At 37.5% G+C, this 24,928-nt stretch overlaps 1 protein-coding gene across 1 annotated transcript in view; it reads right to left on the bottom strand.

Annotated features, from left to right (window-relative positions):
• Positions 1 to 4,743: 4,743 nt before the first annotated feature.
• The window catches only part of MTM1 (myotubularin 1), a 29,442-nt gene continuing 9,257 nt past the window's right edge, over positions 4,744 to 24,928 (bottom strand). The window contains exons 6-14 of the mRNA XM_009889261.1: positions 19,878 to 19,961; positions 18,482 to 18,631; positions 16,472 to 16,660; positions 13,965 to 14,150; positions 12,717 to 12,923; positions 9,276 to 9,368; positions 8,312 to 8,425; positions 7,793 to 7,969; positions 4,744 to 5,382 (exon numbers count right to left, since the gene is read on the bottom strand). Coding sequence (XP_009887563.1) covers positions 5,215 to 5,382; positions 7,793 to 7,969; positions 8,312 to 8,425; positions 9,276 to 9,368; positions 12,717 to 12,923; positions 13,965 to 14,150; positions 16,472 to 16,660; positions 18,482 to 18,631; positions 19,878 to 19,961 — 1,368 coding nt within the window. The 3' untranslated portion in view covers positions 4,744 to 5,214. The remainder of the gene's footprint in view (positions 5,383 to 7,792; positions 7,970 to 8,311; positions 8,426 to 9,275; positions 9,369 to 12,716; positions 12,924 to 13,964; positions 14,151 to 16,471; positions 16,661 to 18,481; positions 18,632 to 19,877; positions 19,962 to 24,928) is intronic.

Below are 24,928 nucleotides of genomic sequence, written 5' to 3'. Positions count from 1 at the left end.
CCTCACGGCCGCCCCCCACCCCCTCCGAGGGATGGACCGGCCTCGGCAGGCATGAAAATACGCATTAAAACTTCTGTCAGAGGCGAAGGGTTTAAAACCGACATCTTTATTGTTTTTTCCCTTCACACACGTACGCGGCAGGCGGACGGTAAGCGCTGCCCCCCCTTCCCGACAGGTACCACCGGCTCCTGAGCAGCCCCGCGGCACCAACGCTGTTGTTTACGGAGCAGCAAGGAGTACAGGAGGAGAGTCCCGGTCAGTTATAAAAACCTGTTTACTCAAGCGTGACACAAAATGTTCACTGCGAGACCAAAAAAAAAAAAAAAAACAACAAAACAACCAAACCTGAACTCAAGGCAGAGTTGAAAAATACATCAAAAGGAGGTAGTACGCAAATCATGCCTAGGGTATACCCATGACAGTGGTGCTGGGGTGGGTAAGGCATAAGCAAATAAAGAAGGCATTCAACAAATAAACTTCCTAAATAAGTGACTGAAGCCCAGCACAAAAACTGGGTTATCTTCTGGGGTCCGTGGAACTAAGAATACAGAAAGGAAAAAAATAAAATAGCGTTCCACAACAGCCATTTCGTACTGGATATTGGGCATTTACAGCTGTTGATGTTCACATCGCAGCCCTACTCCTTCACCCCTCCTGGAGAAGGCTCTCAGGGCCTGGAACTCCCTCCTTCGCCACCTAAAAGCTTCCCCAGGTTTGCTCTGGGCTGCGGCAGCTCCAGCAGGGAATGGGCTGCCCCGCAGACAGCGTCTGTGCGCCCAGTGCGCTGCAGAGGACGGCCCAGGTCACCCATTTAACTGGAAAGGACACAAGTTTTCTGTTAACAGTGATCAGTTTGTACGCCTACCTTCACAACAACTTTAAAGTAGCATTTTGCAGAAAGTAGTGGATTAAAAACACCCCTCCCTTTGCCCAATATTGCCATGTATAGATAGAATTAAAACAAGTATCTTATCTGTTGACTTAAAAAAAAATATCCAAGCCCGCACAGAGCTATGTTGGAGAGCTTCAGACTGAAATTCAACTGAACCGGTAATATGAAGAATTGCATCCCAAAGAGAAAGAAATCAGGCAAGGGGAGAAGGAGACCTGCTTGGCTGAGCAGGGACCTTCTGAAAAGGCTCAGGTGGAAGAAGGGAGTTTACAATAGGTGGAAGAAGGGGCTGACTGCTTGGGAGGAATACAAGAATGCTGTCAGGGTATGCAGGGAGGAAACAAGGAAAGCCAAGGCAGCCTTGGAATTGAACCTGGCGAGGGATGTCAAGGCCAACAGGAAGGGTTTCTTTAAGTATATAGGAGACAAAAGGAAAACTAGGGAAAATGTGGGCCCGTTGTTGAATGAGACAGGTGCTGTGGTGACGGATGATGCAGAGAAGGCGGAGTTGCTAAATGCCTTCTTTGCTTCTGTCTTCACTGTTCGGGCCAGTCCTTGTGAGACCCCGACTTTGCAGGTAACAGAGAAAGTCTGGGGGAAACAAGACTATCCCTTGGTTGACAAGGAGCACGTTAAAGATCAGTTAGATAAATTGGACATACATAAATCCATGGGGCCTGATGGGATGCACCCTCGGGTGCTGAGGGAGCTGGGGGAAGTCATTGCTGGGCCTCTCTCCATTATCTTTGAAAGGTCCTGGAGGACAGGTGAGGTGCCTGAGGACTGGAGGATAGCCAATGTCACTCCAGTCTTCAAAAAGGGCAGGAAGGATGACCCGGGAAACTACAGGCCGGTCAGCCTCACCTCCATCCCTGGGAAGATGATGGAGCAGCTTGTTCTGGGAGTCATCTCAAAGCACCTGGATGAAAAGAAGATTATCAGAAGTAGTCAACATGGATTCACCAAGGGGAAGTCATGTCTGACTAATCTGATAGCCTTCTATGACAAAGTAACTAGATGGGTGGATGAGGGGAGGGCAGTGGATGTTGTCTACCTTGACTTTGGCAAGGCTTTCGACACTGTCTCCCACATCATCCTCACAGGAAAGCTTAGGAAGTGTGGCTTAGATGAATGGACGGTGAGGTGGATTGAGAACTGGCTCACAGATAGAGCTCAGAGGGTTGTGGTTAGTGGCGCAGAGTCTAGTTGGAGGTTAGTAACAAGTGGTGTCCCTCAGGGGTCAGTACTGGGCCCAGTTTTGTTCAACATATTCATCAATGATCTGGATGAAGGGATAGAGTGTACCATCAGCAAGTTTGCTGATGACACAAAACTGGGAGGAGTGGCTGACACGCCAGAAGGCTGTGCTGCCTTACAGCGTGACCTCGCCAGGCTGGAGAGTTGGGCAGAAAGAAACCTTATGAAGTTCAACAAGGGTAAGTGTAGGGTACTGCACCTGGGGAGGAATAACCCCATGCACCAGTACAGGTTGGGGGCTGACCTCCTGGAGAGCAGCTCTGTGGAGAGGGACCTGGGAGTCCTGGTGGACAACAGGATGACCATGAGCCAGCAATGTGCCCTGGCGGCCAAGAAGGCGAATGGCATCCTGGGGTGCATCAAGAAGAGTGTGGCCAGCAGGTCGAGGGAGGTCATCCTCCCCCTCTACTCTGCCCTGGTGAGCCCGCCTCTGGTGCACTGCATCCAGTTCTGGGCTCCCCAGTTCAAGAAAGACAGGGAACTGCTTGAGAGGGTCCAGCAAAGGGCAACAAAGATGATTAGGGGACTGGAGCACCTTTCTTATGAGGAAAGGCTGAGGGACTTGGGTCTCTTTAGTCTAGAGAAAAGAAGATTGAGGGGGGATCTTATTAATACATACAAATACTTAATGGGAGGATGCCAGGGGGATGGGAGTAGTCTTTTTTCAGTGGCACCCAGTGATAGGACGAGGGGTAATGGGCATAAACTTGAACATAGGAAGTTCCATCTTAACATGAGAAGGAACTTCTTTACTTTGAGGGTAGTGGAGCACTGGAACAGGCTGCCCAGAGAGGTGGTGGAGTCTCCCACTCTGGAGACATTCAAAACCCGCCTGGACGCTGTCCTGTGTAACGTGCTGTAGGTGACCCTGCTCTGGCAGGAGGGTTGGACTAGATGATCTCCAGAGGTCCCTTCCAACCCTAACAATTCTGTGAATTCTGTGAATTCTGTGAATGGTATTTATGTAATGAAGTAAGTGCAAAAAGATCCTTTCTATTATATTACACTTTCCCAAATGCAATAGGTTATCATGTAGTGTTTACACAGTAAAAACTATTAGATTTTCTGAACTTATCCACACTGCTTAGAGATGTCACCAATGCGTTCAACTCAAATACAGAAACTTTAAATATTCTAATAAAAATAGCTTTTTTTTTTTTTTATAAACCACAAGTAAGTAGAAGGCAAATATACCAGAGTATGCATAGCTGTCAAAGTGTAAAGTATATCATGAGCAATTGATTATCCTTCTTCATTTATCTGATGCAATGCATCTTAGTTACCTTAACAAGTCAAGATTTTGGGACAATGTTAGTATTTTGGAAACACATACTGAAGAATGTTGACGGGAGAATGACATTTAGAGGACAAAAATAAGTCATATAAATCATGTGTATTTAGAACACACAAGCCATATGCTCTGAGCTTCCCTGAAAAAAATAGTGCAATTCAGTGTATATACTGAATTAAACCGAAAGGTGGTAGACTTTTATTCCTTTGAAAAAAATACTGTTCTAAAAATATTCAGATGTCCTCTAAACTTTGACTTACTTTATGGAAGTATAGCTTTAAATTTAGTTTTCATATGCAAAATATTTACACTTTATAGACTTGCAGACTTTCTAATAAACTATATTATATATATACTTACACAAAACTCAATTTATATATAATCCTATTATATCTTGCAGATCAAAACTCAAATGTACAATAATTTACAGTGACAGAAGCCTCAAGCATCAAAACATCTTCTTTAAAATAGCAATATTACATAGAGTCCTCTACAAATTCTGAACTGCGATATTTCCTGGATTGCCTGAACATCATTAAACTTCTGAGAATATGCAAAATTTTAATTAAATATCAAGTAGCAAGGTTTGTGCTGTCAGTAAGAAATGCTTGCAACTATTTAAAAAAATACCTGACAGGAACAAATTAAAGGTTTACAAGAAGCCTTGAAACTAGAATTCACTGGAAGGTTCAATGTAAGTGCACACACTATATGCATATACTTGTACACTAAAGTCCCTTAAATACTTAAGAATAAATTTGTTGAACAAAAGTTAAATTAAACAGTAAGCTATAAATGTACAAGTTTTTAACAGTATTTGTAACTGAAAAATTTTGCCTACTTTGGTATAAAAGCTCCTTTAAACAGGCACATTTACTTTCAGAAGACAAACACAAGCTTTAATACTATGGCTACTGCTGGATATTTAAGCAATGCCTCTGTGGGTCTATTTTTAATTATATAAACCTTCTTTAGAACCATTTTATTCTGTATTAATCCAAAGAACCAATATTGCCAACAGTGATAATCTGTAATATACTTCAGTGCTGAACAGTTAGCCAAAACAGGACTTCTCAGAATCCAGTACAATTGTCATTTGTTAAAAAAAAAAGAAAAATATCAATTTACAATTAAAAAAATAGATTTTTCTTTTATTTCGATATCTACTGAACTATTTGAACTTTTTAATTAGAAGCATATCAGTGAAATCCCTTCCATAGTTTTGTTTATTTTGAAAAAGGAAAATTTGGAATTCTCAGGTAACCAGAAAATTTCAACACTTCTCTCTGAAATCTTACAACAGAATTTATTTTTATCTCATGAACTCCACAAATGTATTCCTAACAGGAATACACACATACCTAATTTTACACAATGTGAATATTCCTATTGCCATTCATGTGTGTATTCATGACAATATGAGACTGAGCAAGAATTTCCTTACAGGAACAAGACCTATAATGTAATAAATTAAAGCATTCTTATGAAAACAATAAATCAATTTAATATCAGTTGTACCAGACTTTCCAAAATAACTCCTAAAGCCCTCCATAACTAGAAGTTGATTAATAACGTTCCCAGTCCACAGGTTCTGAAAGGCACATAATTGAATAGTTCGTTTTGTTTGTTTTGAAGTCCTCCTCAAATGAAGACAGTCTAAAATAATTTGTGTTAGGACAGTCTAATGTAAGGCATTAAAATATTCCTCTTTATGCTATAGATCTATGTTAAGCACCACTTGCTATTACAGTATAAAAAGAAGCCAACATTTTCTTCAAAAATGTGTTTGTACTTGGGACATCATTTGTGAGGGAGATGCTGATGAGGCTGATGAATTGGATATCTTAGAATTATTTGTGATCTGTAGTTCTTCAAGTCTCCTCATATAATCATCACGTAATGCAAGGAGCTCCATGTAACGCTGCTCCACTGGATTTGGCTGCTAGAAAGAGATCTATGTTAGTCTTATCACTTCAGTGCAACTACTTCTACACCATCAGGCTGCTGTAGTATGCGTGTTTTCCTGGCATTACTCAGTATTTGTAGTTTCTAACATACATAACAAGTTGTAGCTAAAGAGAAATATTTATTTCTTTGATGCAAGAGCCCTCTGCCTTCCAGTTGTTCTCATCCAAAGAAAATCTTTACACAAAACAGTTCTTCCTACCTCAATAAAATCAGCCAGCACTCCCTGGCGCATATGGATTTTATTTTCTTATTATCTAATATCATGTGGAAGATAGGTGCGAATACCTTGTCTGAAGCTTTTCTCCTCTTGACTTATTAAAAGGTTTTAGATTCCAGGTCAGTAGTCTCATCATCTTCCCTAAAAACAGTGTTTAGCCAGACTGACTATTTTAGCTACACTGATCAGATTAAGATGAAATCCATGTCTTCAGATAAATAACTTCCCTTACTGATGAAGTTTACTTCAGTTTTTAACAGTAGATTTGCAACTTTGCGTAACTAAACAAGTGAAATAAATGCAAAACTTTATTAGTGAATTCTGTAAGTTAACTTGAATGTGTTTAAAATCAACTGCCCTAGCTTTCAGGAGATTACTCACAGAAAGAGCATCTTAACTGTTTCCATTTTAAGCTTAGCTTCCTTTTTCAGAGAGAGTAATGAAACAAATGGAAAAGAAATATTACAAATATCCAAGGCAGATACAAAGCCTAAAATTACCTTCAGCTGCATATACCTGTCAAGAAGTTGCTGCTGTTAACTGCCTGTAATTAAAAGCAATTAGCAGCAGCAGAGTTTCAGGAGAAAAATGGAAATGCCTCACCAGTTCAAAACCAGCTGAACCAGCACTCTTACATGCACCACTCACTATGCACCCCAGATGAGGACAGCGATGAATGTTGAGGCAGCTGTGGAAGCTGGATCAATGACTGAATGTAGTTACTAAGATGATTAGAGATGTGGGGTTAATGATATTGCTCGTGACAGACCAGACTCTTCATCAGACTGAAATCTGCTGCGGAACATGCTTCTAAGTAATGGCACCAAGAGAGGTCATCAAAAACTGGTTCAGGCCACATGTCCATTATTCAGTTGCTTAAGTGAAGATGAAGCGTAAATTTTGTGCCCAGCAAAAAAAATTGTTGCATTTTGTATACAAAAATGGTGAAAATGAGGGACAAGTAGCAGCAGCATAGAAGATTATCACATAGGTTTGCATTTCTAATAAGAAACTCCTGCCAAAAACCTTTCCTGAATAATGGCAGAGCACATTTTTAAGTAGATTTACAGCTAATTTGCATGCCCTATAATCCTTCACTTTCTAAAATAAATCTTTAGATTCACCTTTTGCAAAATGCCCTCATCTTTCACAGCAAGCAACAAAAGCTTCAAAACTAGAACTTCAAATTAAAACTGGCAACATACTTGTAAGAAAATACAGCAAACCGTCTGGCTTTCTTGCAGCCTCTAAAGTGGTGTAAATAAAACAGGAGATCAGCTGCGGAAAAGGAAGTGCATTGCTTGAAAGCTCCTGATTCATTCCAGGGGCTGGATTGTGAAGACTGCTTCTGTCAAAGAAATTGCTCTTCTACCTTCTCCTACTCAAAACTTCACAACTTGTTAAGAAGGACAAATAAATCACTGTACACTATCTTTACATGCTACATTGCTGAGATTTCTAGCAAGACTGTAACAAACGTAGTGTCCGTATATAAAAACATTAAAAGCACAGAATTGAACTATGTGTAATTTGATAAAAAAAAAACTTTTCTGGGCTTCCAATCCGATCCATTTGTATCATTTTCAATAACAGCTTTTACCAACAGTTTCAGGGTGTAAACAATGTTGGGTCAAAGTTACATAAAAATAAAATCTTACCACAAGCCATCAATACAGATACCAGTTTTGAAACAGAAAGGACTGAATAGGTCATCTTAATTTGTAAAAAGACTTCATACACTCTCTCAGAAAAAGGAGAAAGGCTAAGCACATGCAACTAAGCGTGTTTGTGATGCTAATACCCTAACTCTTCAGGGATCACTAAGCCCTATTTCTAAGGGTTGCCATTCATCCTTTAGTAGCATCAAATGCCCTTAAAAAAATGTTCCCCCAGTGCTGTCCCCGAGAAAAGGGGCTAGAAAGAGCTTGAGGATGACTTGATACTAAGCAGTGAAATAAACTCAGTGTTCTGAGAAGAGCTGAGTACGTAAAAAAAAAAAAAAACACAACAAAAAAACCTGAATAATTTTCAGCTTTTTCTTCATCTTTACAAATACAATATTCAAAACTTGAACAGATTACATACACTATTCTACAAGTCAGTTATGACACAAAATCCTGTTTCTGAAGCCTAAAAGCATTTTGTACATGATAGAGAATTTACTTACTTGTTGCCGAATTCTTGGGTTCCATCTAATGTAGTAATTGACCCAGAGCTCTAAATGACGCATACTGGCTACCGGATAGAGTGCTCGATTTAGTTCTTTAGTATAAAAAGGATTGGTGTATTTAGATTTTTCACTGTTTACCAAAGACCACAACGATAATGTTTTCTCAGTCACTTTCTAAAATGAAATTGAAATAAGAACAGTAAGTATCTGCACAAAATCAGAAAATCCATCACAGAAGCCATGGTTACATTCTAAAATTAATACACTTCTGATTTACTTAGAAGCATAGTAAGTTACCGTATTAGAAATATTCCCAAACCAGTACTTGACAAGTATGTTAGTGACTGCATAGTCTTTAAGCTACCAAACCCAAGAAATTTACCATGCAACTATACTACAAACACAAAGTCAGTTCAAAACCACTGTCATAAAAGGCATATAACCAAATACAATATAACCAAAACTTTGTAGCAATCAAGACAGCAATACAATTAAACAATCAGTGGTTTGACTAACCTCCTTTTCTCTAAGAGACTCACTGTTGTATAAGAAAGTACCAAACCGGCAACTGTACAAGTGATCCAGGATTGTAATCAAGAACTGCTCGTTGAATTCAAAGGCTGTAGGAAACTAACAACAGAAAAGACAAATTAGTTTTAAACACCATCAAAAAAGCAGGGAGAGATGCACGTGCCCTGGCTAAGAGGTTAAAGGCAGCATTTAGAAGCCTGAATACATCTAGAAATAATTTTTAAGACAAAAATTTCATATACTTTATAGCAGAGTAAGTGTTCAGATGACACAAGGTGTTCAACTTTCTCAAACTAGTCACTGAAAAGAACTCTCCTCCAAATGTTCTAATTGGCTTAAATTTCTAAAAAGAAGAATAAAACACCAAATAGTTAGTTACATTTTCACTAGGAAGACAGAATGAGATGTCCATAGTGCACTCTTTATAGCGCTGCACCATACAAGAAAATAAGGGTTTAGCTCCTAAATGGACTGTTTGCTGCTTTGTTTCATTACTTACTGAAAACACAACATTTAAATCACAGCACTCAACAGCTCCCAAGCTTCCTTTTCAAGCTTGGACAAAACAACGTTTGTCCCCGCAGTTCAAGGGATGGCTTCACAAAAATGGTAAAATGAAACAATAGACCCTATTAAGCTAGTTGGACACAATTCCTGTAAAAGCGTTCTGCTGGGTCACATCTCAATATGTTTCTGAGAAGCCCATATCCAAGACACACCAGCCTTGCATGCATAGCTACAGCTGGAATACCACTTTTTGAAATAGGGTAGAGAGATACACTCTTTTTGATTAGAGCGTCAGAGCAGATGGATATGCTGTCCTCCTCAAATACTTTTTTTTTTTTAAATAAAGATCTAGGTTTTAAATTCAGTAATATCTTAACAATGACGTTTAAGATCATTATTGTTAAGATATTATTGTTACCTTCTGACGAATGATGTAACATACCTGTTTAGACATCTGCCACACACAATCAATAAACTGGAGGAAGATAGGCGATCTGTCTGCATCAGCATGATTTTTATCACCATGGCCTATTCTCTGAAATGAAGCAATACAGCCTCCTGTTAACCAAAACAGTCTATTTTATGGCCAATAGACATGGTTTCTTACTTTGCACTAGAATATTAATGCTTCTGTAACAGAGCAACCTGTTCTTATGATTTCAAAATTAGTTATTTCACCAAGGAGGAGAGATGCAGATCTACAGAAATAAAGCAAAAGTGTTCCAAAGATGTCTGAGAAAAATTCCAAAGTGATAACTGGTCCTCTTTTAAAATCCTGCTAGTTACTGGACAAGCAGAACTGTTAAAGCATCCATTAATTTGCAAATAATCAAGACCTATCTTGAACAGTATTTAAATAATAAGTTTGTCAAAAGCCAAGGTATACACTTTGTTTTCTTTTGTAATTTAAGAACCTAGATCAAACTATCCACACGGATTCTCCTCTTCCCCCTCCACACTTCAACCTGAAGGTTGATTCTGAGGTAGACAGTCAACATGAACAAGCTCAAAGAAACATTCATGTTCTTGACAGAAAATGACGGCACATTTTTAAAATTTGTGTGAGCTGCTTATTCTGAGGAGTCCAAAGTAACAATCAACGGAATTCTCCCCGCAGACAAAAGGTAGGTTTGGTAAAAGCTCTTTCCTTCCTTTTCATATTTGATAGTTGAGAACAGATAAGGTATTCAGGGAAAAGAGATTCTATTAACTTTGTAATTCTGCTTGAATACACTTCCTGAAGAAGACAAAAGAACAGCACATATGTTGAACTAAGATGTTGTCTGCCTGTAAAGTAACAGGCTTAATGTCTTAAGGACATGAAAAAAAAAAATAACCATAAAACCAGTACACTACTCTGTACAATGATCTGCAAGACAGTTTAAACTAACAGAACTGAGTGGCAGGAAACAGAGGGAGATGAGGGATTGCAGCTGAAGTCCATAAACAGTAGTAAATGACTAAAAAAGCACTACAGGGAAGACAAATTGGGCTCCTCCTTCTCCAGTTTTCATGTTTTAAAATATGTGGTATCTGTTAAAAGAGTCATACATGTATTCAGTAAGGAGTGAAAGTCCTTACACTTTCACTATGGTTAGCAGTTTTAGGATGTCTGAGTATCTTCCATCTACAGTTTATGTCTCATATTTCTTATATTAGAATGCGTTATTAGAACAACATTCCACATAGCAAGCTATTCATCATCTGGATTGTGCACTAAGTTCGCTATACATGGAAAAGTTGGGGTAGGGTGTCCTTTTCAACAAGGAAACTTACTATGTGCTTCATTAGATAGAAAATACAGAGAGGAACTATTAAGTAGTCTACTATTTAGTTATTTGTTATTAAAACATCCAAATTGCAACCCTGGTAACATGAAAACGTGAAGCTTGCTCTAAGGCAGACAATATAAGAAACATCCTTCTCTCCTCCAACTCCCCACTTGGGGGAAGGCATAACAACAATAGTTTCAGAGATGAGGTTCAGGAAATGCTAACTGCACTGAAGTGTCTAGACCCCGCTATTAAAACTTACAGTTCTATCAAGTAACTACCAAACTAAAACAAAGTGATCAAAATATTTTCTGCTTCTGTTATCAGTTTTTATTCTACAGAACATTCCAGAAAAGGACTATCTTAATTAAAAGGTAAACAACGCATCAAATCAAAATATACGGTACTCCCAGAAAACAGCAGATGGCTAAAGGAGAGTAGCTTCAACCATTTCCAAACATTATTACTTGAGTGAGCAAGTTGGGAAAATCAAATAGTAGTTTAAGCAAGAGCAAGCTATTTAAATCACTGTTATTGCTGCTACGTTGTCAGAGATGAGCCAGTGGACTGAGCTAGTCATCTGGAAGGGGTGTAGGAGTCCTACCTCCCTAAAAGGAAAAAACCATCATCTGTTGAGAGAAAAAAACCTTCCTTTGATTACTCCAAAATTGATATTTTAATAAAAAGAATCATAGATTATTCAAATTTATTCATAATGGTAAAGGGCACACAGATCTCTCTAAGCGTTGTGTTAAACCATAACATATGCGCTAGCCTACACGTCTCCTAGTGACATAATCTAATTTTATCTGCATCATGACTATAACACTTTTTTAAAACACAACAGGAATAAAAAGGCAAGCCAGTGTTTTCCTGTGGCTGTACCAAGACAGAACACTTCAAAGGTTTAGAAAACACATCACTACTAGAAGACTACAGGTAAGTACACAAAAACCTGGACTACAGCAGACATCATTCACACCAATCAAGATACAAATCTCCTAAGCCTCAAAGCACCTTTAGAATATCCGATCAAAGACCACCGCAGCCTACAAGCCCACTTAAATGGTGAAGCCATTCATGCCGAGTAGCTATACGTGAATTTCCAAATGACTGAGGCACTCTGGCAAATGTAAAATGGGTATGAAATACACATATAGGTATATTTTTCCATTTCTTGATTTCTCCAGATTGCCTATTTTCCCAATTTTAGCAATATTAAGTAATATCTTTAGAATATTCCACTACAGATGAATTGTCTGTGCGATTAACTTCTACTGAAGGTATGGAAGCTTCTTACTGTGAATTAGAAGGTTCAGCATCAACAAGTAATACTGCTGCAAAGCTCCCAACTTACATTTTATAACTACATATCCCAGCACACTCTAATTGGAAACCAATTCTGCTTCTCAAGGTTCCTCATATGGATTTCCTGGTGAAAAGGTTAGCTGCCAAATTTAAGAGAAGTTCCACTAAGACTCTGAAAAGTTTCCTAACGCAAACACCCTTGACTTTGCATTACACACAGGTAGGATATTAAGGACTTGCTATAGACAATTTCTATTTAACCTTCTAGGCATCCAGAAGACAACTGAACAGAACTAGACCCAGCGTTACCAGTGACAACCTCTTGAGAGCTATTATGACAAGGTTAGAACATTTGGGAAGATGCAATCAAAACATCAATTAAATGACATTGGCCAGACTCATGTATCAGCCTCTTATGACATTCAAAATAGTCCAAAGGGAGTGTGAGGGAGAAGCGTTATGTCCCAACCTTATTTGATCATAACCTGAAAGGTTTGGGAGGACATCATTTTTCCGCCTTCACATTTTCTTTGCTCAGTAACCACAGTAACCCTAGCAATTCCACATTTTTAAAAGGGTTTAAAGGACAAAATATGAGTTCTCAGAGAAGAATAGCAAAAAAATATTAACCAAACAGATCCAAAACCAAAAGCTCTGCTCAGATTTACCTGGAAGTGTCTTAAATCAGAATTCTAAAATAATGAAAAGAATTATCAAACCTTGACGCAATGAGTAGTTTAACATTAAAACCTCCTCAGAATGTTTTTGTTGCGCGGTCCTCGCAGTTATCTTCTAATTCTTACCGAGGCAAATTTGTGTCCAAAGCTTATCCACTCTTTTTGCACCAGAACTTCAAAGCCTTCAATCGTTCTGTAGTAGCTGTCTAGCATCAACATGGCCAGCGAGGTCAGCTGTGCTGTCCGGTCCCAGCCATCGCTGCAGTGAACCAACACAGAGCTCCTTCCTGAGGATACCTTGTCTGCCACTTGAATAGCTCCTGTCAAGACAAGCTAGCAAAGAGGAACAGACACCAAACAACACAGAAGATTACTGTTATCGTTCTAACAAAAGTAAATTGATTTTTTTTGTATCTACACAATATCTACATTGATACTGTTTCCATTAAGAGACCTAAAGAGCATGGTGTAGTTAATTGGAAAAGAATTTGCTAGGAGATGAAGTAAATTTCATGTATAAAAATAGAGAAACAGATTGGTTCCCTAATCCCTTAGTAAGATCTAATTCATCTCACAGCAAATTCTTAAAAAACGGGGCAGAAAGCAGTAACCTTGACAAACCAAAGAAGATAAGCAGCTTTTTTAAAGAAAGAGAGGATTTACCTCTAAAAATTCTGTATTTTATTTGGCTCTTTTCTTTGAGCTAAATTACTGAAATATCTTAGTTGTTGGAAAAAGGAACTTGTACCCTTCTAATATGCTTATTTTCCAAATACTAACTTAAAATGAAAATTTTATTAAGTAGGATTCATTACATAATACTCTAAATACTTTTGCACAGCTGTACTTAAGGCAAAGGGTTCAAAGGTCAACTAGTAAGAACACTGGTGAATTACCAGTTTAAGTATTTTATTTGTGGTACAAGATGAAAATTACAAAATTTGCAAATAAATTTACAACATTTCTTTACAAAACCATAACTCCCAGAATAAAAATCACATACAGAGAACTGAAGTAATTACTAATCTTTCACAATGACAGTTATCTGTAGTCCTGTATTGGTAGAAACCAAAATAAATCAGTTCTCACACATGTAAAGACAATCAGACTAACAATGCACTCCTCTATTAAAGACTGACATTTGACTCGAGGCGGACAAAAACATTGAATTTCACCTACTGCTGCTTAGTAACGATAGCTCATAAGATACTCTACAACTAATTGGCAAAAAGCCAACATTCAGTGATGCTGGTTTTGTAGTCCAAGTAGTTTGATGTGTTCCATATCAGGACTATCGCAAAGTCTAGCAGAGAAAGCAAGTCTGATACAACAGATTTGGACAAACATTATTTCAAACAAACAGCAAAAAGTTACCTTTATATGTTCTAACCAATGGGTTGATTCCAGACTTGACAACCAGTGTGATTCTTCCACATTAGGATAAACAATGTCCTTCAACTTCTTCAAAGATTCCCGCATGACATGAATGTTATGAATGTCCAAGAAGAAAAGTTCTGCATTAGGATATGCATCTTCACCTTCATATCCTCCCCCAGTTGCCTACAAACAGGAGATCTAAAATTAACTTCACAGTCATACACACACTATTATAGAAGCTTTTCGAGAGAGCAAGAAGGGACTGAATTTTATTTATACTTTATTTTGTAGTTGGACAATATACCATTTCAGTTGCTTGTTTAAATCATCAGTCTTGGATACAAGCTTTCGAGGGGCGAATGCTGGAGAGGAATACTCAGGGGGACTTCCCTTTGTCCAGAAGGACAAAGTATATTAAGTACAGCATATGGCCAGAAAGGCATTCATGTTGCTCCAGTTAGCCTAGTTCCTTTCAAAACCTCAAGAGAGTAACCCTAAAAGGGAAAATTAATTATTTTACATTAACACTAAAAGCTTGTTTGTACTGTTGGGCCTGGAGACCTTCAAATAGGATTGAACCAGCCAGGTAAGGGCCAGCATCACATCAGTCAGGACTCAGACAGCTTTGAGAATAAAACAACATTTGTACCTTCCCCATTACTTTTGAGATTCATGATGGAAACAGCTTTTCCTTGACCAACTGACATTACAATGTCAATATTTTTTCTTCATTTACGTTCACTTTTTTCACCAAGGATTAAACAAACTCATGATTCCGAATACAAGAGAAATCAACTTACTTCCCAGACAGATTATAAAGGTTAAATTAAAATGTAAAGTACATCACGCAAGACAACAATTACTCATAACATACTAGATCACCTCTTCCAGAGAATAAAATTGCTCATTTCTTTGGTTCTGTACCAAGTGGGAAGAAATTCAGTCAAAAAGATTGGTCTGTTTCTTTACACCACTAATTCAAAAGAGAGCAAATCTTTTTACCAGAGCAAACCTGCTACCAAAAAAACCACCGCCAAGCCCCACTTTCCTATGTTTGAACTGCCTAGTTATTTACTACTAAAATTGAACTGATATTTAAATAGATAAAAATGATAAAATGTTCGGCTAAGTAAAATTAAATTTAACAGTTCAGTTAAGAATAAGCTACATTTCATTTAAGAATTAAGTTCAAGAATCTTAGATTCTGCCTCTAAGAAGTAAATTAGTAATAACATTAAAATTTACTTTAAAATAACTCTTCTAACATTAAATTTTATTGCTGAAGACTAAACATTTTAGATCATTAAGAAATTAGAGAGCCACATAAGTAGAAAGTCTATCATACTGCTGCTCTCTCAAAACATTTAATCACCACCACAGCAGAGGATGTCCCTGGTCGCAAAAGGAAGCGGAAAAACCACACGTATTTTAGGACACAGTACCACTGATGAGGTTTTCCAAAGATAGCTGCAAAATCACAGCATTTCCTGCAGACAGCAAAAACATGCCATGCCATGAAACGCGATAAATAAATTTTGCCGTTATAAGCCATTACAGCTACCAACTTTACCACCTGTATTTCTGTCTAGTAGCACATTATCTCTATTCTATGCTCTCTATCTTCTTCCTCAGATGTGGAGGTATTCCCAGAGCTGCCAGGCTCTGTGTTAAATGAAGTAATGATTGTATTTTTCTCTTTCCTTTGAGTATTATGAAGTCCTGGTGAGGAATGATTGTAATTTTAGAATTAGGGCTGCTGCAACTCCTACTGACTGTGCAGTCTTGACCTATGTACAAAGAACATCGGAATGCATGAGTAGCATAGCCCAAGATTTTGCTTATACTCATCTTCACAGCTGCTCAAGAAAAATCTTTTCAGTGCTGATCAACACTGGCTTGTGCTCTTTATGTTACTGTCCCTCAGACCCAGAAATGCACCTACTCCTTTTACTACTATGACTGAGTATTTCATATTTAGACGTATCAGGAGTTCATATTTAGACGTATCAGGAGTTCATTAAAACACATGGGTGAAATACACTGGCCATTTCAAAAAGCTGAAAACTGTGCTTCATACTTAGCTTTTTGCGCACAGCCTTTCATGGACAGAATTTTCACAGAGGATATGAAGCAGAGCTGTGGCTTGCACAGAGGTAGCATGTCATTCCAACAGAGGACATGCTCTACAGCTCAGCCTGCATCTACTTCATAGTGCAGACTGTAGTCATATCGGATTTCAGTCCCATGCTAAGATCTGTGCTTGACTGATAACAGACAGGATAAAACGTGTCTGGAAATCCACATATGGTCCTGAAACCCTGCTTATGACCTACTTTAGGCACTCACATCCTTTCGTGGCCTTGAGCCTCAGTATTTGATTATGTAAATATATATTTTATTATGTGAATTTATCTACATTAAGGTTACTACTGTTCCCAAAAACCTCCTCACAGAAAACTTCAAGCTAAGCCTCCTCCCCATCCCTGTATTAAGCATTTGTTTACCTTGTTTGCAACTGCATTGACATTGGGCCTAGCATCATAGATGGTCAGTTTTGAGATTTGCCCATTAGCCTCCCTGATGATGTCAAGATATCTTTCATCATCTTTATTCCTCTTGCCACTCATTCCAACAAGGGGTTGACTGCAGCGCATAATAACAGCTTGAGTCTCTGGATGAATCCATGACAGAACCTAATCACGTCAAAAACATGTTAGAAGAAATACATTTTTTAAAAAAAACAGAACTTAGAGTTGCATTCTTTAAAACAGACAATATGAATATTAACACTTTTTATTTTATTTCTTCAAAAGACTATCACCAGACATATCAACTGTTTCACTTTAGTCTCATAAAATTTAATAATAATAATCTTTAGGAGTTCACTCTCTTACATGTTTAACTCTTATTGAAATTATACTTGCCTACATAATCCAGTGTATTTTAATATTTTCCTACAAGTCTTAGGTTGCACAAACAATTCTGAAAAGCAAACTGGAAGCAAACAAAGCAATGCCTGCTGAAACTAAGAAACAATTCAGAAGAATGAACTCATTGTAGAAATGGCGACTAAGATGCTCCAATTCTACAAGAACAGCTTTTCGCTTCTTTTGGATAAAGAAGGAAAGTTGAACCTTTCTGCAATATCCTGAATGTTTCCCCTTCTCTTTAAAATACATTTTGTTCCTCAGCCCTCTTTACAAAGAGGCAGCACTGGAGCAGAGTACATGCTGCCTTTGTTGTTGTTCTGAGGCAGAGGGGACTTATCACAAACAAGAGAGTGTGAGCTGCTTAGGGAACAGACTGCAGTGCAAGAGATTAAAGATGAGCAGCCCAAGAAGCAGGTAAAAACTCCAACTTCATCACTGAAGAATATTAAGAAACAGTACTCTCACCCAGTCTGACAGTTGTGGGTTACAGAGTAAAAAAACATTAGAGTTAAAAAAAAAAATCCTCAGAAAGTATTCATTCCTGAAATACAACCCTTTAGTTTTATATGTAGAAACAAGACCTGTCAGTGTGTGCGCGGGTGAGTATGACTGGTTATTTCCTGACAAGAATAAAGTTACTATTACCAAGGAAATGACTCTCGCTGTACAGGCATACAAAAGCCCTGTCATGAATTTTGAGATGACAGAGAAGATATAGCTAGATTGTAAGAACTATATGCACATGCTACATATTTAACATCTATATTTTATATGCGTTATATATTATACATATACAACATGTGTATCTATAGTAAATTTATAATGATAGGCCTAGCCTGACAGTTAATACCATATCTAATAAATATTTATCATCTTGAGCTTTGCATCCGTTTGAAATTAACGGAGATACAAGGCAGCTTTCTGATGCTAAGACTCTAGCACCTCTTCCAAGTTTGCCAAATTAAAATACTAGTTAAAACAGATTGTATTGTGACATAAATTAGTATTTTTTTTTATAGTGATGTAAAGAGCTGATACATAAAAATTCTCTTACCTCAAAAAATTTTAGTTACAGAAATAGTCAAAAAGTCAAATGGGTTTATCTTAAATTCCTTAACCCAATTTAAAGGACTAAAAAGCCCAAAAATTCACTAGAGACTATGCACGAGGACTTATTTTAGGACTGACCATTGAAACTATGTTTAAATGCCATGCAGTTTGCTTATAGGAGGATGACATTTGCTATCGCTTTTTATGTGCATTCAACAATAGTCAACAAACTAGTACAGATAGCAGTCCAAGTTCATTAAGAAAAGGGAATCTGCAATGCTAGCAGTTGTTGCTAGAAAAGTCAAGTCCAAACCAACAAAGCTGGAATGGGTGATTGTTGGGGGTGGGGGGAGGAAATGTGGCTTGGCGAAGGCGCTCTTTTCAAGCAGTAAAAGCCACCAGCCAATCAAATCTATTTTGCTGTAACCATTTCCAAAAAAAAGCATCCTCTCTGTTGTGTTCAGCAACAAGTTGTTTGGATGCATACTTAAACCTAGCTACACTATAAGGTAACTTTCATCACACAATACTCACCGGGATTCTATTTCTGGACCTAAAGGCAGCAACTTTCTTGAGATCATCATCTGTTGCATTATATGGCACTACTAAGAGCGATGGATATGTGTCACACAGTCCGTAATGTTCATTAATAAAAGTTACTCGCCACCGTTCATTAGGCAGTCCCTAAAATGTAACACAAAGATTTTCAATGTATTTCCAGCCGTACAAATAGTAATTCTGCTCTTGAATTTTACATGACATTATGGCCACATGGTGGCAACAACCTACCAATTTAACCTAACTACAGTACTGTTTCAAAACAATAGAAGAAAAAAATATTACAAAGCCACACAAAACAGCCCATTGCTGGTGGATTCACAGCCTTAAACAACTGCACAGCTATCTCATATGCTCTTACATACACAATTCTATTCTCATAACAAGTTTCTAAACAATGATTAAAACTAGATGTATTTCTTTAACCATGGGACTGAGGAAAAAAAATTGCCTTCTCCCTCAAAGCTCTGCCTTTCCATTTTGCCTGCTGAAGAGAGACTATGGTCCTGAAAGGACAGGGAGAAGTCTCATCTCAACCTTTCTTCCCTGTAGCCTGATACTACCTTCAGGTTAAAAATAAGATTCAGGGTAGCTTTCTTACTGAGAAACAACATTTAGTTGCTGTCTGCTCAGTAAGGCATTTCACAAAGAGCAGCCAGGAAATTGAGAAAGACTGATAAGGCCTCTGCACCCACACAGTGGGGTTCGTGTGGGTGTTTGTATTTTACCTTTTTTGGGTCTTGGGCCTCTAAACCTTGAACCAAAAAAATACGGAGGGTAAAAAAAAAATAATAATCTAAGGAAGTCCTTATTGTTTGCTTTTTTTTTTTTTTAAAAAGTCATATTTAAAGCAAAAATAAATCATCTGAAAGACATTTAAAAATCAAAATATGTCATCCTCTTTCATTGTCATTTTTCCAAAATCACCTAAAAAGCAAGGCAGAATACTGATAGACATACAAATAACTCCTGTAAAGCAACGCTGCTTCTAAAATAAGATGCTTTTTTTTTTTTTTCTCTTCAGTTCAGGAAGGAGACCAAATCAAAGACCAAATCATATCTATATTTAGGACACTGTAGTTACATATTTGGCACGTTCTCACCACCCCCTGCTCACTTAACAGTGGCACATTGTAAGAAGTACCAATAACTTCCCTCAAAGAGCAAAGACTACCTTCCTGTGACATTCTAATTGTTTTAAAGGTTCCAGTGCTTTATTTCTTTCCTTCACTTTTTTCAAGTTTTATTTCCATCTTCCCTCACTCTCAGCGCCCCCCCTCAAAAGAGCTGATAAGAGAAACATAGAAACAATAATTCCTGTATGTAAGCTGTGATACAAAAGCATCAGGCAACTCCAACTTTAATTACTCACTTGTCTCCTGTACTCAGACATCGGATTGTACACCATCCATCCATTTTCAGAAAACTTTTCTTCATTTGCAAATGCAAAAAAAAGCTGTAAGATGTAGAAGCTTATTACACCAAACTCACTGAAAGTGGCAAATATGAGAGCTCACCGTCAGTTACACCCCTAATGCCCGCCACAAAACAGGACTGACTTTTCCATGCCAATCCCCTTCTCTCCATTTAAATCTGATACATGTAAGACCATAAAGCAAACAGCAAGAAGTAATAAATAATACAGATCTGCTAATGAAATAATGAAAATGTGACAATAGTTAAAATCAGAAGTGACAAAGTAATAAAAATTACAAAGCTTAAAAACTGTTGGATGGGAAATAAACTGATATAAACTATATTTCATATTGTCACCAAATAATCCACCATCTTCTCACCAAAATTTCTCCAAAAGGTACAGCTGCAATCACTACATAAAATATTACACATAAAATGGAAAGCGTAAAAAGGTTTTAAATGCTATATTCATTGCCATTAGACACCAGTCTTCTTTCTGCATCCCCTCCCCTATGGATCTTTACTAACAGAAATCAGGTTTTCTGTAAAATTTTGAAAATTAAAAGTTGCCATTAAAAATGAAACAAAATATGTTGTTAGCAGGTAACACCACCTACTTTTTCATTGCTTTGTTGCTCACTCTCAAGACTCATTTCTACAACACAGCATCCTCACCCAGGATTCTGACAACTTCCTCATACCTTTTAGCTTCCTTTTCCTTTCAACCAATTCCAAGTGGGCTGTATTACCTAACTAAACCCTTTTTTCCTTAGGTTGTTTTTACAGTTTATGATGAAAGCAAAAGTAATGTTTATTTTAAGAATCTCCTTCATTGAGAAAATGCATTTTGGTGGCTTACAAATTCTTCAGATGCCAACTGGAGCATGAAACTGAGCTGTTTCAAAAAAAAAAAAAAGAAAACCAAACAAAAAAAAACATACCATAGAAGAGAATGTGTTGTCCTGAGCTAACTGAGCAACAGCAGCCTGAGCAGGAAGCACTCAATAGCCACAGATCATTTGTAACAAAAAAGCTGAAAGTCTCCTAGCTATTCAAAGACATTAAAAGAAGAAATTGAATGCCAAACTGAACTTCCCAAATCTACATCATTTTTACAGGCGTAGACCTGAACTAAGCAGAAATGCAGAAAACCTGGCAAGCAAGAAAAAACCCCAATAATCCTGGTTCTAAGGTGCCATGATCATGTCTACGGAGGAAAGGCAATGCTTCCTAAGTGCACTACAGGCCCAGATGGAGGTTTCCTTACATCTTAGGAAGGCAGACTCTAAAGGCAATTCTGTTTAGCCTAACACATTACAATCGTTTAAACAGTAAACAGCTCTAATCAAAACACAAAATTGAATCCCTCCAAAAGGAGGTTTTTTTCTCACGTATTTCAAATCAACAAGTATTTTAAAAGGACGTTACTGCTTACACAAGATACTTTATCCCATCAGTTTTAGAAACCGAAATTTTAAGTTAAAATCATTATTTTAGAGCAAGCACATTCATTGGCAATTTTGCAGAAGTAAACAATGCATTCCCAAGTTGTGTGTTCTGAATGCCTTCACCATTTTTAAAAGGGTAGGCCTTCAGTGTAAGTAAACATTACAGATTCTTTTGACTAAGTAAGCGGCTATAAAGTGGGATGGAAGGAGAGATGAAGAAGGAAAGAGGTGGACGTCAACTGCATCAGAAAAAAAAACATTCTATCAGAAGCTAAGCATAAAAACTGAAAAAGGCTGGTTATTTAACTGAAACAAATTATTACTATTATATTTTAGTGAAACAGAAATATAACTATCTAAAGCAATAGATGCAATTGATTTGCTGAAATATTAATAAATAGCTACATGCAAGAACCCACCCCTCCTCTCCAAAGGGATTTGCCATATCTTGAAGGGTAGCTATGCTAAGAATTCACCAAGGAACCAAAGAGACAAAGGAGAATTTTGTAACAGGAGGAAACAGAAATCACTTAAAAGATGTCTCAAAGGCAGGAATACGTTATTTAAGTTGCTACTTATGGCAAGTTTCCTCGTGAGAACTTAAAAATTACTCAACTTAAGCCCTGATAAGTAAAATACTTAAGTTTATTACAGTGTACTGTCATAGTTGTTATTATAGTGTATTTTATTTTCACATTTTAAAAACACAGGGTTAAATTTACTGTGCATGAGGAGGGGATGGACAGAATCCTTTCCAAAAGAAGTGTCCTACTGTGTACAGCACGTTTCATTTAAAATGCTTAGCTACAGCAGCTTTACCACATCTGCTGCAAAAGCTTTCAAGTCACACAACCCACAACTATTAAAGATGACAATTCAGGTTTATCACTTCTGTTGACGTTGCAGGTAGCGCAAATTCTTCCTATATCGCTGAAGAAAAGAATCACTAATAGCATAGATTAACCAGCAAAATCTAGACTAGCAAATAACAGAACACTACAATGAATGTGCAAGTGTATGGAGCAAAGTTTGAGCCTGGGTCTTTACATGAATTATTCAGATAAAACTCCAACAAGAACAGCATTTAAAGATGAACAGTATCTAAAAAACTGAAGACAAAAATTATTTGTCTTCCGCAAGCGTTAACTAAGTTATAATAAAAATTTAGACACACACATTTATACATGCACATTGTGTACAGACTGTATACTTAATTATACTTAATACTGATTACTACTGAAAGTCTTACTCACTGTACAAGAGATTAAAGATCTGAATCCCACCCCCACCACCTCCAACAGTCTTTCACTCAAGAGCTGAAATATCAAGTCTAGAAATATTCTGGGAAGACGGTGTGAACTTTAGTTCAGGCTAAATGCTAATCTGAAATACAGCAACATCCCCACCCTAACTTAGGCCCATCTCACTACAAAATATATAAAGCAGTTTCAAAGAGCAAAAAATGCTTAAAATGCTTTCTTTTCCACTCTGACAATCGTAGCAGCATGGTTCCATTTAACAATATACAGTTAAAATCTTAAGTTGAGAAATTAGTTTAAATACATTCACCTCCACTTAAGCAGCTCATTAGACGAAAGGAAAATGTGTATCCTTCTCTGTATTCCAACATGACACAGCAGAAAAGTCAGAGTAGGAGAACATGCATTTAAAACGCTCCACATCCATTTATACCCATTTCATACAGTTCTATTTAATTTCAATCTACAGTTTAACTTCAGTGTAACAAGCAATCCACATTTATAATCATCTCAATACTAAGAATCATATAGGTAAGCAAACATAAGATAAATGCTTGGATACAATTGTATTTTCTTACTTGTGTCAGTACAAGCTATATTTGGCACACATTTGTACATTGCTCATTATCACATTTTGTTTCTAATAAATAAAAATAATGTGAAGTCATTTCTATTAATAATGTATTTTTTGTTGAATTGGACCTTTTATTATTCCGATGCACCAACTTTATAAACCCCATTACAGTAAACAAATCAATGTGATAAATACATATTTAGAACCCAGAAGAGTTTGTTACAGTTCAGTTGCATTACTGACCCATGTATTTCCACTTTTGTCCTAAATAACCCAAGCTTACAAATTAAAAGCAGTGCGTTTGTATCTGTATGTCTTGATTAACTTAACACTGCCGAAGCTTTCACATCACAGTGCACATAATCTGAATGCAATTCTACAGTGCAGCAGGCAAATGGGACAGAAGAAGAAATTATGCCATTTACAGTATATTCTGCATCGGTTCCCATATCACTCAATGCAAGATTTGAGAGGTGCTATCTTAGTAAAAATACATGACTTAGCTTTTTGTGGGTACAGGTTCCTCCGTATGAGTGCCCCTCACATACACACACCTCTGGTGGCAGGATGAAAACAGGGAAGTCACTTCACTGCCCATAAGCATTTAGTACGGTCCAGCTGGGTGTACGTTCATATCCTTCAGAGCGCGGAGGGCAGAGGAAGGTTGGAGAAGCAAACTACATGACCAGCTATGGGAATCGCACGACTCCACAAAACAGAAAAGCCCTGCCAACCTCGCCCAGTGCGTCATTATGCACAAAGGCAAGCCTTTCAAATACCAGAATATAAGAAAAAGTTGGCCAGTTCTGCTCCATGCCTTCTTCACACATTCTTCCTTCCCTCCACATCTATCGTACATGCCTGCTAAACCCTCCTCCCCAAACAATATTTTAGGTACTCTGAGCCTCCACCCTAACCTCCACTCACTTCTTTCTTCCCTCTACACGCAAAACTCCATTCCTTCCTCTCATGGTTAATCCTGCCTCTCCAACCAAAAGCACTTCTCCACAGCTCCTATTGCCCACTCAGCCTATTTTCCCAGGCATTAAATCAACTGCAGCTTCATTAGATGTGTCTAAATTCAACAAAAATGGTTGGAAATTTAAGAAAATAAAACCTACACACAAGGACATTCAGGTTCAAAACAATACTGCAGTGAAATAAAAGCACTGGGGCCAGTTAGCCAAAAACCACTTGAATAAAGCAGAGATTCACCTTAAATTATACTGATTACTGGGTTTATCTCACATCTTGGATTCAAAGCAGGATAGTTTGCAATCAGTGTACTGACCACATCTGTTCTGCATTTGATGGTGATAAGCCCTGTGTCTGATGGAAGCCCATCAATTCCTATTAGTCTATCAACTAATTAAAAATCAGTTTCAAGTACTTTTCAGCTGCCATAGGAAACAGAAAAAAGAAATCAAGGAAAATATTAAAGAGGTAAGAAATAAATAAATAAAAAAAAACGTATAGTAAATGACCACTCAGAAATCTTATGGGGTGCAAGGCTTGTGACTTACCAATACCGGTAGTTGGTAAAAACAAGTAAGACTTATAACACATTAGTTAAGATTTTTGCAAAAGCTAATTATAGCCTCTTTGCATAGAATGGAAGTAGAGATTTCACTGCAGATCCAGAGTTTAAAAGCAGAAGACTACTGCTCCGCTTGAAGCAGAAGGCTATTACTTCACTTTAAAAAAGGCTCTCAAATTTTGTAACATT

This window comes from Charadrius vociferus, unplaced genomic scaffold (assembly GCF_000708025.1).
Source record: "Charadrius vociferus isolate BGI_N301 unplaced genomic scaffold, ASM70802v2 scaffold7, whole genome shotgun sequence".
Classification (NCBI taxonomy): domain Eukaryota; kingdom Metazoa; phylum Chordata; class Aves; order Charadriiformes; family Charadriidae; genus Charadrius; species Charadrius vociferus.
This window is presented reverse-complemented; position numbering and strand designations above follow the sequence as displayed.